The sequence below is a fragment of the Prionailurus bengalensis genome, chromosome D2 (assembly GCF_016509475.1).
Source record: "Prionailurus bengalensis isolate Pbe53 chromosome D2, Fcat_Pben_1.1_paternal_pri, whole genome shotgun sequence".
Taxonomy (NCBI): Eukaryota; Metazoa; Chordata; class Mammalia; order Carnivora; family Felidae; genus Prionailurus; species Prionailurus bengalensis.
In genome coordinates, this window is record NC_057351.1 from 46,500,950 (window position 1) to 46,518,099 (window position 17,150).

A 17,150-nucleotide genomic window follows, 5' to 3' on the forward strand; every position below is an offset into this window, starting at 1 on the left:
GGGACAGACAGGATATAAGAGACCCACTGGGAAATCTGTGGTAATTAAGCCCGTGATGTTCCTGAGTTTTCTGTGTCTTAGGTCTTTTGCTCACAAGAGATCATTTTCTCCTTAGAGAAGAGAGGTGGTCTGAGCCTTCTGGCTACTGTGTACTACATGCAAGTGCCTTAATTACAGAGGCTCAAGGGTGAGGAGGGTGTTGACTCAGAGGCAGGAGTGTATAAAAGTTCATTGAGCCCAGGGGTGCCTGGGTGGCTCAGTCGGTTAAGTGTCTGCCTCTTGGTTTTGGCTCAGGTCACGATCTCATGGTTCCTGGGTTCGAGCCCCACATTGGGCTCTGCGCTGACAGTGAGGAGCCTGCGTGGGATTCTCTCTCCCTCTCTCTGCCCCTCCCCAACTTGCGCTCAAAATGAATAAATAAACCTTTAAAAAAAAAAAAAGGTCTTTGAGTCCAAAGAACTGTATTCTCTGTCTCTTTTCATTAGTTTTGGGGTCCTGACTATCCTCCTCTCAAATTTGTTATTTCCTGTTGCCTTTCTTTAAGCACTGAGGTCTTACCTCCACATCACAGAAACTGTTTCCTCTTCCTCCACTTGGCCTCCAAATCAATAACTGACCTGATGCAACAAAAATCAATCAAATGCACTGCTGCCTTTCTCTGTTTCTTCAGAAACAAGGAAGCAATGACAGCTTTTCCTGGAAGTATCTGCATTAGCCCCACAAGTCCTGGGGGCTCTGCTGCGGGGAAATTACACATTTTACGTTTTGTCCAAGTACTCCCTTGCCCCCCAAAAGAAGAAAAAACACTGATGTAGAAACAATGACTCACTGTCAGTGTTTAAGGTTATTAGACAAAACGATCACATTGTCTGTCAGAGAGACGCTTCGTGATGGTGCGTGGCCTCATTAGGTGATTAGATAACTCTGAAAGCAGGCTATGTCGTGCTTGTGTTGTTAAAAAAGAGGAGGGTCGGTTTGCACAGCTTGATTACGAAATGTCTAACATGCTTTGCTCCTCTCTTTTTTCTTCCTGAATCCTATCATTTTTTAAACCTCCCAACCACTCCCCGTCTCTGGAATACGCACTTCCCGCAAAATGCCATGTCGCCTTGGAAACATACAAAAAGGTTCCCGCTTTTATGCTTCGAGGGTGAAAACACAAGGAAACGCGTCTGTTATTTTTGCCTGCCAGAGTCTAGAGGGCCTACCAGGAGCTGGTAGTTAAGATTTATAATTAAGATGAGTGATATGGGGGGGGGGGGGGCGCCTGGGTGGCTTAGTCAGTTAAGTGTCCGACTTAGGCTCAGATTATGATCTCGAGGTTCATGAGTTTGAGACTCGCATCGGGCTCTGTGCTGTCAGTGCAGAGCCCGCTTCAGATCCTCTGTCCCCTTTTCTCTCTGCCCCTCCCCCACTTGTTTTCCCTCTCTCTCTCTCTCTCTCTCTCTCAAAAATAAACTTAATTAAAAAAAAAAAAGATGAGTAAGATGGAATCTAAGCCCCCAGCAGAGGAACTGGCACATAGTAGGTACTCAATAAATATTCCCTCTTGTCAATGCGGTGCCGGAGGCAGCAGGAAGCTTGACTTCTTGGGGTGAGCACGTGCTACCATCACTCTGGAGAGAGGGCTGCATGTGCTCTGTGGCCTATAACCACCCGAGGAAGCACCGTTTCGTGGTGATGGTAGCAAAACGGAACAGTGACAGAATTGAAGACCTAAACTAGTGCCAGGCCTGAAAGAAAAGATGTCTCCAAGCTATTTTCTAAACTACCCACCAAGGCCCGCGTGAATCAACAGGTATCTATTGACTTTAGTTTTAGCTACCATCAGGACTTATTGATCGGAGAGCTAAATATCGACCCATTGAGACCAAGGTCAATGCTGCCCTCCTGGGAAACTACATCTTAATATGAACTAAAACCTGCAGACGCTAGGCCTGATATTTTTGACTCTATACTGCTGGTCAGACAGAGTCTCATTCAAAGTCAGCTCTTTTCTTTATTGTATATTGTCATAGGTAGGAACTGGTTTCCAAACTGGCTTGTTTCTGGAAAATGTGGCATAGAAAATTTTAAATCTTTTCATCTTGTAAGCGATTAACAGACAATTTGGTACTTAAGAAATGTTATTGGAGACACTTCCATAAAACAAGGAGTCCCCGTGATGCATATAATTAAATGCATATAAATCATATAACTGCACCAATTAACTTTCTGTGAAGATTAAGAATGTCCAATGTTGAATCTGCATCGGGAGCACACCAGCTCGAACAAACACACACACAAAACTCAACAACGAAAACTTGTGACTAAGACCAGAGTTATTTTTGAAAGTACTGTTCACTCCACTCTGTTTATAAGTGGCCCCCAAGGGCTTACTGTAGCATTTTGTACCCTGTAAGTGCACAGCTGGTTTTTGTTCAATGGACAAATGAGAGGTGCCCCCCCCCCACCAGGCTGTGGACTAGAGATAGTTGTCCAACTAGATAAGACCAACAACACTGCAAAGGGACCGTCCTCTAGGGCAGTGGGGTTGTCTTCACAGGAGAAGGATCAATACTCTTGTGAGTTGTGGGAGCTCACTTTTCTTGAACAGAGTGTGTGTCCTCACATGCAAAACTGGGGATCGGGAGTGGGGAACTTATTAGGAAAGTCAACTATGGCAATATGTAAAAAGCACTTCTTTGGGGGGCGCCTGGGTGGCTCGGTCGGTTGAGCGTCCGACTTTGGCTCAGGTCATGATCTCATGGTTCATGAGTTTGAGCCCCGCATCGGGCTCTGTGCTGACAGCTCAGATCCTCTGTTGCCCTCTCTTTCTGCCCCTCCTCTGCTTACTCTCTCTCTCTATCACTAAAAGAAAAGGCACTGTTTTGGCTGTCTCTCTAGGATATATCCACAGAGTGTCAGTAAATAGCTGTTTCTGTTATTACCAGGGGTAAGATTCTGGATTAGAACCAATAGCTCCTGAACAACTCAGAGAGAAAGTAAGGTGGAAAATTTACAACGCATATCCTTTCTTGAGGTTGTTGATAAATATCAGAACATAGAGAAAAGATCTGGAAAAGATACACAGGTACACACATGTGCAGTGATATGCACAGCTGAGGAGTGAGGGAAGTTGATAGGTTTAGCTTTTATGCTCAACTGAGTTTCCAAAAGCCCACCGAATGACCAGAGATCTATTTAAATCAGCAAGCACTCTGCTGCTACATTTGAGGACAAGACAGGAGTAGGCAATAGAGGAGAGCCGGTGAGGAATTTTTGATGATATGAACCAGATGGAATCACACTGAATGAAAAGCCCATCAGGGCCCACAGTTCACTGCAGGCAAAAGAAGTCTTTCTCTGGAAAACAGTGAACCAGCCTCTCCAGTAGAACAGCATGAAACTTGGGCACAAAGCAGCAAGGGCAGGGGCAAGGCTGGGCCAGAAGAATATGTCAGAAGCCACCAGACCCAGGCTCCACTCTGAGGCAAGAATCCAAATGAGCTGGCTAAAACTTTATGTTTTGCATGCAGAAGGACCAGATTCAAGTCTGCGTGACCCTGGGTTCCATCTTGTGCCTTACTGACTTTGCATCTCACTGTGCCCATCTGTAAAAGCAGAATGACAGAACCAACTCCACTGAGCTGGTGTGCAGAGTCATTAACAAATCTCTATCATGCTAGACACTGCTCTGGGTATGGAGGATACAGCAGTGACCACAACAGACAAGCTCCCTGCCTTCATGGGCCGTACATTCTGGTAGAAGGGAGAGGCAACTAATAGATAAATATAAAACATGTCAGGCTGCCTCTCATAGGTGAGCAGTGTTTTATATAGGATTTCAAGAAGATTCTTCCATCAACGTGACATCTGGATAGAGAGCTGAAGGGGTGAATAGATAGGCCACAACTATATCCTGGGGAGAACGTTCCAGGCAGAGTGAACAACTGGTGCAAAGTTGCTTCCAGAACATTCTTGGTATGTTTAAGGACTGGCAAGGAGGCCGGTGTGGCCAGAAAGGAACAAGGAAGGGGGTCAGTGGCAAAAATGTTGTTAAAGAGGTAATGGGGGCCAGATCATATTCAGCTGAGTTTTCCAATATGGTAGCCACTAGTCAAATGTGGCTTTCAAGCACTTAAAATGTGGTTCTGAAATGAGATGTGTAGTAGGTATAAAATATACACTGTATTTTGAAGCCTTTGTAGAATAAAAAGCATGTAAAATATTTCATTAATAATTTTAGTATACATTACATGTTTAAATGATACTATATTTGCTATATTGGGTCAAATAAACCATATTATTAAAATTGGTTTCACTTGTTTCTTTTTACTTCTTTACTGTGGCTACTAAAAAAATTAAATTACGTATACGGCTTGCATGGTATAGGGCATTATAGGCCACAGTAAGGAATCTGGCATTTATATTGAGCAATATGGGAAGTAAATAGAAGTGCCCAAAAAGTGCTTAGCATATTTCCTAGAACAGAGTGGAAAATTTTATGAAACTAGAATTCCAGTCACAGAAAAATTGCTCAAATGTAAAGGCAAATGAAGATATTTGAGGGAAAGACATTACATTCAATAAAGAATAATAACACAACTAGTACATGTTTGGTTCAAAGAATTGTTTAGAATACAGTGATGAATGGTAAAGAAGATGTGATAGATATAGATATAGATATAGATATAGATATAGATATAGATATAGATAGATACAGATATACAGTGGAATATTATTCGGGGATAAAAAAGAATGAAATCTTTCCATTTGCAACAACGTGGATGGAACTAGAGTATATTATGCTAAGCAAAATAAATGAGTCAGAGAAAGACACATATCATATGATTTCACTCATACGTAGAATTTAAGAAGCAAAACAGATGAACACGGGAAGGGAAGGAAAAATAAGATAAAAACAGAGAGGGGATCAAACCATAAGAGACTCTTAAATACAGCGAACAAACTGACAGTTGCTGGAGGAGAGGGGAGTGGGGAGAAAGGCTAAATGGGTGATGGGCATTAAGGAGGGCATTTGTTGGGATGAACACTGGGTGTTATATGTGAATGAGGAATCACTGGGTTCTATTCCTGAAACCAATACTACACGCTATGCTAACTAACTTGAATTAAAATTTTTTTTAGTGTTTATTTACTTTTGAGAGAGAGAGAGAGACAGAATGCAAGTGGGAGAGGGACAGAGAGAGAAGGAGACACAGAATCTAAAGCAAGCTCCAGGCTCTGAGCTGTCAGCACAGAGCCCAAAGTGGGGCTCGAACTCATGAACCCACGAGATCATGACCTGAGCCAAAGTCAGATGCTTAACTGGGACTGAGCCATCCAGGTGCCCCAACCCACTTTGAATTTAAATAAATAATTTTTTTAAAAAAGAACGTAGTGATGAAGTTTAATGAAACTGACAATTAATGATTATTGAAATATGAAACATAAAGTAAAATAAAAAAGGATCTGACAAACAGATAAAACTGCATACGTTCCTAAATTCCCAGTGGGTCAGAGAAAAACAGGCAAAATAAAAAGAAACAAGTATTTCATTTTAGCCATCCTCATAGATGTGAACTTTCTGCTTTTTAATTTCCATTGCCATGACGCCAATGAGGTTAGATACTTTTCATGAACTGACTATTTGTGTACCTCCTTTTGTGACATGCATGTTTCAGACTTCGTATTTTTTTTTGTAGTCTTGTCCTTTTATTTGCTATTCATTGGTAGGTGTTCAGACATTCTAAAAAAGAACCTTTGTTAGATGTGTGCATGACAGGTTAGACATGGATTAGACAAGTGCATGATCCTTGTCTAATTTTTGTGAATTAGGGGTTATGGATCATTTTTCATATGGATATCCAACAGACCCATCACCCTATATTGAAAAGTAATCCCTCCACTGCCCTGCAATGCCACCTTTGTCATAAATCAAGTGACAATACATCCCTAGATCTGTTGGGGGCTCTTTGTTCCTTTGATCGACTTATCTATCTTTGTGCTAATACCATAGTTTATTAATTATTGTGGCTTTAAGATAAATCTTGAAAATTGGTACAGAAATTCTCCACTTTTTTCTTTTCCTTCAAGATTATCTTGGCCACATGTTAGAATAGGGTTGCCAATTTCTCTCCCTCTCTGTCTTTCCCTGTCTGTCTCTGTATCTCTCTCTGTCTCTCTTTCTCTCTCATACAAATATACAACTGCTAAAAATACTGGAAACAAAGTAAATAACAATATAACTAGAAACTTAAAGTTGTTCATGTCCGTGCATACAAATTGATATAAATTAGTGAGTTAAATAAATAAGAGAAGGTGTCCAGCTCTTCCTTACAGAAGAATTTCAAGTAGTAAATGTACAGGGATTAAGGAAAATAGAAAATCACCATGAGTACACCATACTAATAACTGCTACAAGCAAAATCCATTGATGAATGGTAACACTGTGGCTGAAAGTTCAAGGAGAAACGGGATATTTGCTTAGACTTGACGTTATCGCCCCTGAAATATTTATTAATGGCTGTGGTGGTTAACAGCACAAATGATTTGATACTCCTCTCTCAGGACAGTAAGCTTCTCTCCTTCCCTTGGATGTGACCCGGACTGAGTGACTGGCTTCTAACAAATAAAGTATGGAAAGCGAAAAACAGTAACTTTGGACGGAGAAGCCTGGCAACCACCCTAACCAAGCGATCACAATTAATGTCACTTTCATAAGACATATCGACATCATGCATCCCTGAACAGATGCACTGAGAAGGAAATATCACCTCTGCATTCTACTCCATAATCCAGAACCTCATGTCATCTCTACTCCTCAGAAAACCTCAGGGAAAGCCAAGTCAGGGGGACATTGTAAAAAAAATAACCGGTTACGACTCTTCAAAAGTGTCAAGGCCATGAAAGTAAAAGAATGACCAGGGAATGTCACAGATTGGAAGAAACTCAGGACGCATGACAACAAAATGCAATGTGATATCTTGGACTGGGTCCTGGAACAGAAAAAGAACATGAATGGAAAAACGGCTGAAATCTGGTCAGAGTCTGGGGTGTGGTTAATGGCAATGTGCTGACGATAATCTTACTTTTGACAAATACACCGTGGCTACGTGAGATGCTAACATTAGGGGAAGCTAGGAAAGGGCAGATGGGAACTCTCCGTTTGTTTTTTTTTTCAACCCTTCTGTGATCCTAAAGTTATTTCAAAATAAAAAGCTATGACGTATTTTCTGGAAGGTTCTTCAGCAGTCTCTCCAGAGTGGTTATCAGGTTAATGTATACAAGCAGGCCCATATTCCATTTTATACCTTCCTGAGTATGGCCTTTTTTTTTCTTTCTTTTTGAAAAATAGCATTTATAATGAAACATATGTTCTATTTTGATTTTTAGAAAGCCACTCTGGGAACAAGATGTGGGGAAAAGATGTCTCAAAAGCTGACCCAAGCAGAGAGAATGTCGTTGCTTGGGGATCAAAGCACTGAGAACTATCAGCGTGATTGGAGTCAGTAAAGCTACTACTTGGGCTCTGCAGCGTGTTGAAGGCTTGAGGGGACAACACCAAACAGAATAGGGTTACTCACCAGCGTGACTTTCCTCTGCGGTTTCAGCAGCTTCGGTTTATGGAACGTGGCGGCTATGGGGGCTGTGGAAGCGTATGAAGAGTTTAGCTTCCAATTCTCCCCAGACTTCTAATGTCCACATATCATGAGCAACACAGACATACTCTGTGGAGACTCATGGACCCCTTCCTGCCCCTATGGAAGAACTCCCGTTTCTGACCTCGATACCACTGGGTGCCCCTCGATGGAGAGCAATTCTCCCCTAGTCTTTAGCCATGTCATCCTTTCCCATCTTCAAGGTCAACGAAACAGCTCTGCATAAAACCCTGCCAGCTACAAAGAGGTCAGGTGTGCAGGTGAGAACCAGGTGTGTTTGGTAAAGGCCGAGCCTGGGAACTTCCCTGGGGCTTTGTTCTAACTACACACTAACAGTGAAAGCAGTGACCTTGACCCGCACAGCAGCCCTGACAGGTCATCAGGGAGGGTCTTACTGTCCCCACTTAACAGAGGAGAAAACCAAGGCTCTTCCCCACCATGTCATGTAATGAGTATTTCAATGATTTGAAACTTAAACTTGACCTTCAAAGTCAGACAGACCTCACCTCCGAGCCAGACTCCATCACTTAGCTCTCTGAGTCTCACTTTTATCTTTGGTAAGGTAGAGTACTATCTACTCTGATTGAATGAGATGTTACGGCAGGGTTCTCTGCCCCCTTCCCTCCCCGGATCTGCACTTGTCATGGCTTTCAGAACGCCCAAGCCTTCCAGCCTTTCTGTCCACCCAACATGTGTTCAGCCTGAGCACCAGTGGCATTCACCACACGACCCCAAGGGTCTCTAGGTGACAGCCTGTGAAGCCCCACCTGAGGGATAAAATATATCTTGTCTTGTTATTTAAATTGTTTATCTGGGAGGTCCTAGTACTTCCAACTACATTTCAAATTATTTGAGGCATGAACATCTCCCAAATTGGCCATGGTAATTTTAGGAACTATCTGTAGATGGTCTTAGTTCTCCTAAGATATGAGCAGTTCTCTCCTCCAGAAACACCCATCTTTCTCACCCACTTTGCTCTACATTATAACTGGAATCAAAGACCAACCCTCATTTCATCCCCAGGGCCAATCCAAAATAAACTACATACCTGGTTTACATCTTTAGAAAAATCAGAGGCTTCTTTCCCTTGAATGAACCAAGATGTTGACACCCCTTGTCCCACCTCACTATGTGCAGAGCATGTTAATAGTTGAAATAATAGTTGAAATATATTTCAGCGTGGATGGAATATACTGTGGAATCAGTCTCTGCATGTTGGCCCCCCCACTAAAGCATGCTGAGCCAGTGAACCACCCCCAGCCCCACCTAGTAATGGGGCTCAGTTATGATCAGAATCTAGGTGGGGTTCTCCAAGCTATATAATCACTGGATGTCATGTCTTCCATCTGTCTGCTCCCCCTGTCCTGGTCCCACTTCTAACCCCAGACCCACTCTGGATCAGTCGAGCTGGCTCCTGCATGGGTAATTGTAAGCTAGCTTCCTACCTTTGGCAGGGACTGCAGGAGGAACGTCAGCCTTCTCCTTCCGCCTCTTGCCTTTCTTGGGTTGCAGCGGGGCCAAGCTGGTCACACTGGTAACGGTCTCCCCTGAACTATAGAAGAGAAGAGTCTTGGTGAAGGCAAAATCATATTTGTTCCAGGGAAAGGGAAAGGAAGCAATAGTTTCTGTGTGCTTCTTGAGTGCCTATCTAAGGTCAGGTGATCTTACAGCTGGATTAGGATCACTCTATGCTTATCTCCAGGGATGTCTGGAGGTCTGGGACTGACCTACGGCTAAGATAAGGATGTTGAGATGAGCTAGTTAGTGGTTTATAATGTGCTTTTTAAAGTTCACAGATCCCTGGAGAGATCCAGAACCAGCTTGTCTACACAGTTACAGATGTATGGATTGATAGTTTATACTGATTTCATGAATTATAGAGTTTGGCTTGGCCACATCACTAGTAGGGTATTAAGATACCTTTTGAAACTTCTGCTTGAGCTTCCGTAAAACCGAGATTCTTGGCACATATTTTTGTGGTTCCCAATCCAAAAACAGAGCCCCTCCTGTGCAAGGGAGAACGGAGCTTGGGAGCTGCACCTGGAAGTCTCCAGGGTCCCCCATGATGGTTCGTGCTTTTTTCTGGAAGTCTCCAGGGTCCCACATGATTGTTCATGCTTTCTTCTGGAAGTCTCCAGGGTCACCTATGATTGTCACACTTTCTTCTGGAAGTCTCCAGGGTCCCCCATGATTGTCACACTTTCTCATGGAAGTCTCCAGGGTCCCCCATGACGGTTCGTGCTTTCTTCTGGAAGTCTCCAGGGTCCCCCATGATTGTTCACGCTTTCTTCTCCTGCTGTACCTTTACTGTTAGTAGCGGGTAAGTGGCTTCACCCTGAGGAGGGCTGTGGGTGTTTTCAGTTATCTGGCCCTGTGTATAATATCAGATTCTATATCTATAATATCACATTCCTGTCATGTGTTACCCATGACAACCCAGAATGACGACACTGATAAATAAGCCTTATATTACAGGTAAGACATAAAGGACCTAAGTGACAAAAGATACAAACACAGACTGGCTTGCTGTGAAATCTTGATCCTACATGTGGGATGAAGTGTATACACTTTATTGAATGGCTATCACTCTTATTTCAAGTGCATCGTATTGGCTCCAGCAACCCATAGGGAAGCCCCTTTTAGAATCTCTTATCCTGAGGCACATCTCTTATCCAGGCAGGTGCAGTTACCAAGACAGACTATCTCCCTAATACATAAAGACTTTTTAGAAAGCCTTAAGCCTATGACCAACTGCCTAATAATCAAAATGAAGGAAGGCAGTAAACGGTTATCATGCAAGAGGAAAGGCTCTTACCTATGAAAACATGCTAAAGCTCCCTCACAAAAGAAATCCAAATTAAAACATACTGCACTTCCTTTCTCCACATATCAGAACGGCAATAATCACGTTGGAGGCAAAGTGCTATTTTGCCAAGAATGCAGACAATTGGGCACTCAGATGTATGGCTGGTATGAGTGCAAACCCTTCCCAAAGGAGAATACTTGGCGATAAGAAGAACTTGGCAATCAGAATAATTTGGCAACCAGAATTACAGAGGCTTCTACTCTGACCCAGCGATTTCACTTCCGGGAATTTATTCTGTGGATATCCTTGCATGGGTATGAAATGTATGTGTAAGATTTGTCCTTATGGTGCTGTTGTTGATAGCGGTAAGAACCCAACTGTCCATCAGCAGGGGACTGGTTAAGGAAATGACAGTGAATCTACCAATCCACAAAGCGGGGGGGGGGGGGGGGGGAGGTGGGTTCTCTGTAGCTGCAAAGAGGAGTAAGAAGCTATTTATGTGTGATGAGAAAAGATACATCGTTAAGTGGTAAAGCTGGGCGTTGGCCAATGTGTAACACGTTGTATAAAAGCAGGGAAAAGTAAAAATAAAAAAATATATATATTAGCATTTGCATACATGTGCACAAAGAAACTCTGGAAGTATTCACAAGAATTTTAAGATAGGGGTTCCTTACAATGGGGCTGCTGAGGAACTAAGCAGACAGGAGGCCGGGCAGGAAGAATTATCACTACACATTTTTTAGTCAATTATTTAAATTTTCAATTTTAATTAGTAAACCATGTGACTATATAATCACTGGAAAGCAATCAGTTAAACATGAAGAAATCTCTCTATATATTTAATAAAAGAAGGTAGGCTCTTCTAACATTGTCCTAGGGTTTTAAAAATGAACAGAGATTGGGGCTACCTGGGTGGCTCAGTCGGTTAAGCCTAGGTCAAGATCTCACCATTCCTGAGTTCAAGCCCCGCATCGGGCTGTGTGCTGATAGCTCAGAGCCTGGAGCCTGCTTCGGATTCTGTGTCTCCCTCTCTCTCTGCTCCTTCCCCACTCGTGCTTTGTCTCTATCTTTCAAAAATAAATAAACATTTAAAAAATTTTTTTAAATGAACAAAGATTGACCCACACATTGTGGGAAAAATTCCAAGCATATAGATCACACTGAGTTTCCCCAAAGATGGCTTATTTTTACTGGGAACGGAAACTCTAACCAGCCATGAGTTTAGAGTGCAGGGTCAACTGTGTAAACTCACAGATATCCCAAAGGAATGTGCGTTTACAAAACGCTGACCACTAAGAGGAAACAAGGGATCAAAAACTCTCAGAATTGCTTAAATACACAACCACATGTACAGCTTCATCTCCTAGCTTTAAACCCTTGAAACGTTTATTTTTTCTTCTTTCCATTATAAATTAATGCATGTTCATGTTTTCAAATGGTAATTACAGGCATGGAGGAAAAAAACGAAAATAAATAAGTCTATCCTAACCAAAACACAACCTTCTTAAATATTTCCAGTCTTTTTCCTGTTTCTTGTTTAATTTTTTTAATGGACTTTGTTTATTTTTTTTAGAGAAGTTTTAGGTTCACAGCAAAACTGAGCAAAGGGTAAGAGATTTTTCATATGTCCCCCACCCCACCCCCCGCACAGGCACAGCCTCCCCCATTATCAACACCCCTCACCATGGTGGGACATTTGTTATAAGTGATGAACCTACATCAATATATCATTAGCACTCAAAGTCCATAATTTCTATTAGGGCTCACTTTGGTGAGTTCCATGGGTTTGGACAATGTATCCGCCACTGCGGTATCATAAAGAATAGTGGTACCGCCACAAATCCCTCCGCGTTCCACCTAGTCATTCCTCCTGCTCCCCGCCCCCCCACCCAACCCTTGGCAACCCCTGATCTATTTACTGTCTCCATAGTTTCGTCTCCTCCAGAACGTCATATAGGTGGAATCATACATTATGTAGCCTTTTCAGATTGGCTTCTTTCACATAGGAATGGGCACTTAAGTTTCCTCCATGTTTTTTCCTGGCTTGCTAGCTCATTCCTCTTTAGCGCTGAATGATATTCCATTGTCTAGACGTACCACGTCTTCCAAATCCAGTCCCCTACCATAGGGTATGTTGGTGGCTTCCCAGTTTGGGCTATTATGAATAAAGCTTCCATAAACGTCCGTGTCCAGGTTTTTGTGTGAACACAAGTTTCAACTCTTCCTTGGTTTTTACACGCTGTGTGTTACTGTCACACTGTTTCATAATTTTGCACCCTTCTTCTTACCTAAGTTGTATTCTCCACATTGTGACATCTTGACACTGTTCCAGTGAGAAGACAGGTAGGCCACGGTACCCAACCGTTCCCTGGCATCTCAGTAATACCTGACACGTGAGTAATGTTGTTATAAATGTATTTGTGCATAATGGTTTTCTACTCTTAGACTTTTGTGTTAGGTTAGATTCTTAGAGCTGGAATTACTAGTTCGTGGAGGAGGACCATTTTAAAGGGTATTTAATTTGCACTGTCAGAATGATTTCCAGCAAGTTAGCCCTACTTCAGAGCCACTCGGTCAACGGATGAGGAGATTTCTGTCTTCATCTTCTTTAACACCTGGTTTATTGGCTTAAAAAAAAACTACTCAACGGATAACAACGGGATCTCCCTTTTCCTTGCATTTCTCTGACTGTTCGTGAGGATGCACATTTCCAGCGTTTGTCTCCTCGCGTTTCCTCTTTTACGAATGATGTGTGGACATCTGTAATTCTTTATTAGGGTCTCGAGTTTTCTTAAAGATTGGCACACACCTTTCACATCAGCCGGACGTATTTAGTGCAGACCTTCCTCCCAATTCCCTTTGAATTTTGGCTTCCTATTAACGCACAGTGATCTGTTTCTTTTTGTTAAATTATTCAATATTTTTTTTTCTTGCCTACCGCCTCTGAGCCTGGATTGTCCTTGCCAGTTGTACCTCAAACCCTGCAGAATCAAGTATTTCCTCCTTCCTCTTCTTTTTTCTTGGACTTGGTTCTTTAGCTCTTTAATATAAAGTGAAAGTTCGGGGACATCATTTATATAAATGTATGCCATCAGACCCAGGGCTTTCAGTAAGCTAAAAAAGATCTGCTTTGTCTTTTTTCCTTCAAAACAGCAGAACTACAGTGAGCTAAATTTAGCCCTAATTCATACTTCAACGATGGGAATCCATATACAATGAGTCACCCCAGTGACGTGACAGATGATTTCTCTCGCAAAATATTATTTCTCCCAATGAGCCAGCAAGACTGGTCGAAATTTTCGACAAAGAAAAGTCCACTTTATGGTTCACTTACAGGAAAGTTATTCTATACCTTAGGTTGGAACAGGACTGTGTTCTGTCCCAGACACAAGGGAGTGAGCATTGCTGGAGCCAGTCAAACCAAAACAGATAGAAAACGGGCCAGAAACTCCATCTAAATGAGAGAGGTGTGCGATTGGAAAGCAGTGCTTTCTTTCTGGTTCCCACAAGGGCTGCGTGGCTGGCACACGTGGGAGGTATTGTAACAGGTGCAAACATCTGGCCCAGACACCTCTCATAGGCGTCTCCCTCCCGCGAAAGCTGGGCACCTCTGCTCTGTGGCACATGGTGGCCGGATCCGGGGAATGGGCACTGGACAAGGGGCAGAAGGCCTGCGCTGCAGCAGGTTCCACTCTGACGAGAGAGGTGACCCTGGATAAGTCACTCACTTCCTGGGCCTCCATCCCCCATTCTGTAAAATGGGGAGAAGTACACTTGCAATCTAACTCACAGGGTTATTATTAGGGTCAGATTGGCTGGCACGGCCTAAAGTAGACAGGACATGAAGCAGCTCAGGGGCACTGACCCAGATCTCTGGTGCATGAGTGCAGTGGGCGATGCTTCACAGTGTTACCCAGGGAGGACCATGTCGCCGCCTGGGTATCTCCTGACACCATGTCTCGGCCCTGAGGTCTACCAGTTTCAACCTACACGTTGATCAAAAAATCTTTCTGCCCAAGATAGTACAGCATGCCCTCCTGTTGCCACAGGTACAGTTGTGTTATCTAAGAACCAGCACAGCACACAGCAGGTGGGTAAGGAGGAGGGAGAAGCTGTACCCCCAAGCAGCCCCAGGACACCGGATGGAGCAGGCAACCTGGGTTTTGCTAGGTATCGAACAAACTGTGAGCAACTACACTTCGCTGAACTTCAGTTAATAAGAGCTACGTGTGTCTCTATCCTAGGCAAAGCACTGGGAAAAGTGCACAATATCCATAATCTCCGACCCTCCCAGATGGGAAAATGAAGCCTCGGAGAGGTCCAGGCGGGAGACGTGGGATCTGATCCAGGGCGGCCTGCCTCCTTGGCCCTGAAGCAAGGATTCTGGGCCCAGCCCAGACAACAGAGAAGAAGAAAACTAGGACAGGAAGAGGGTAAATCAAGCCAGATCCACGATGGCTGCTCTGGGCTTAAACCAGCTCCCTAAAGAGAAGGTACTGAAAGGCGATATCAGCATTCCATTGCATTTAAGTCTGTACTAAATCTGGGACTGTTACAGCAGCTAAAGCCCTGCCTGGGTGGGAGGAAGAGGGCCCAACTAGAGCGCTGGGGACTTGGAGGCAAGAGCTGTGGCTGGTGCCCAAGACCAAGGGCCGTCTTGGCCTAGGACTGGACAGAGGAGGAGGGGAGCACAATTCCTATACCTGGAATTCTCTGGAATAAGTGATGTCACCTGTCAAAATGGAGGGGGTAGGCTGGCCATGTGGAAATCTGGTGTCTCTACTCTATAGCTAAGAGTGTTCGGGAGTAGAAAAATACAATACAATAGCACAAACTGAGCTGATCCCACCAAAGAACAAAATTATAACTAAGACCCAGCCACATCTTGCTTCCATAACTAAATGTGAGATCAAAGCACCCCTCATATTGAACCACAGTGCCTGTGGCATACGAGTCCTCACCCACACATCAGTGACTGTCCTAACACCCACCTGTCTCTGGGATAATACTAGAGGTACAGCTAACCATTCACGCTGAGGGACTTTCGTACATCGAACCCTCGCGCGCCCAGAGGCCAAGTGTTTCCTTCGGTCCCGGGAAATCTTTGTGCCTCAAAATAGGAACTATGAATCAAAATGCTTCCTTAAGGTCTGTTTAATCTTGTTTCCTATTGAATGAGCAGGCACCCTCATCCCTGGGCACACAGCTGTCTGTCATGTGCTGCAAGGGGATTTGCTGCTCTCTGAACTCTCATGCCAAGTGTTGTCTGTCAATCAAAAGAACTCAGCTCAGAAAGCCCTCCGTGAGTGGGGCTGAGGAAGGTGTTCGGGCTCTGGTCCTGCCCACACCTGCCCCAGGCCTGCTTCCTGGAGCCATTCTCCCCACCCCACCTCACCCCACCCCACCCCACCCCTCGAGCCCTTCTTCTCCACGCTGTCTTTGAAAGTCATTGCTTTAGCTGCCTGTTTTATCTGCAGAAATGCCCATGTGCTTCCTTTCCTCCTGCCCACATAGCTCTGTTTTGACAATGCCGATGCCTGATCCGGGTCCCCAGAGGATCACGAGCTCCTTGCCAAGCAGCTCTGTGCTCCTTTTTCCAAGATTTCATGCAGCCCACTCGTCACCCCCTAACCCTGTACCCCGCAGCTTCAAGTGTAGAATCTTGAAGGAGGAACGCTGATCTCAACAACTATGGCGGCCACTCACTGTCATTATCAGTTACAGTCAATTATATCTCAATAAGCTGGGGGAGGGGGGAGGAGCACAATTACAGCCCCCCTCCTCAGGTTGGCTGCCACTGAGAAAGGCCAATGACTCGTGCAAATAGGGCAAATTTCCCAACCTCTCTCTCTAGGCTTTGGAGCGTGCTTTGTGGGTTTCCCATGCCACTGGACTACTCAAGGTTAATGGCTACCACATGCCGGGAGCGGCTCAAAGCTGCAGAACTCCACTCTCAAGATGGACAAAGGGTACCACCCGCTCACGGTGACTCCCTTGAAATGACTCTTTTTTATATGACATGCCAAGAACATAAAACCACATGTAGTACACAATGAGCGTTTAATGGGCTTCACCTACTGCATTATCTTACCAGTATTATTACCATCATTATTATGGAATCTCTCTCAGAGTCCTTGAATAGGGAGCCAGACATGACAGAGTTCTCTGTAACCTGAGCCAGAACCGGTGCATCTAGAAAAGAGCGGCAGACCCTTGGCGGTCACGGTGTATTCTTCTCTGCTGCTTCTACCCTATGGGGTTTTTGCATGCACGTTCCAAGCAGCATCAGAATAAAGTTGCTCCCTTGTGAGGGAGCTGCCAAAGCGCCTCCCTGTCCACAGCCTCCACGGCCTTTTATCATAAATGGCTTACACAACCTGAGAGGTTCTGCTGGGGCCCCGTTGTTAAAGCTCTCTGTTGCAGTCCCTGCCGGCTTTGTGAAGCCTGCACAGAAGCTTTGCCAGGCCACTGGTTTTGTTTGTGAATTTAAGATCTACGAATACGAACTGGTAAGATCATGCTTCATTAATATTTAGTGGTTCCATGCAGTGTTCTCGTCTTGGGTCATAAGAAAAATGGCAGAGAGGTCACTGGGGTTACATGCCCTGCATCTATCGCCCGCACCACTGAGGGTATGTGTTTGCATGGGATTGGCCCCACCCATCCTCTGGCCACCATGCTTGGTTCAGGCCGGTCCC

At 44.2% G+C, this 17,150-nt stretch overlaps 1 protein-coding gene across 1 annotated transcript in view; it reads right to left on the reverse strand.

Moving 5' to 3' along the window:
* The window catches only part of VSTM4 (V-set and transmembrane domain containing 4), a 98,596-nt gene that overhangs the window by 26,339 nt on the left and 55,107 nt on the right, over window positions 1-17,150 (reverse strand). The window contains exons 6-7 of the mRNA XM_043596830.1: window positions 9,089-9,195; window positions 7,569-7,630 (exon numbers count right to left, since the gene is read on the reverse strand). Of these exons, the coding sequence (XP_043452765.1) occupies window positions 7,569-7,630; window positions 9,089-9,195 (169 nt within the window). The remainder of the gene's footprint in view (window positions 1-7,568; window positions 7,631-9,088; window positions 9,196-17,150) is intronic.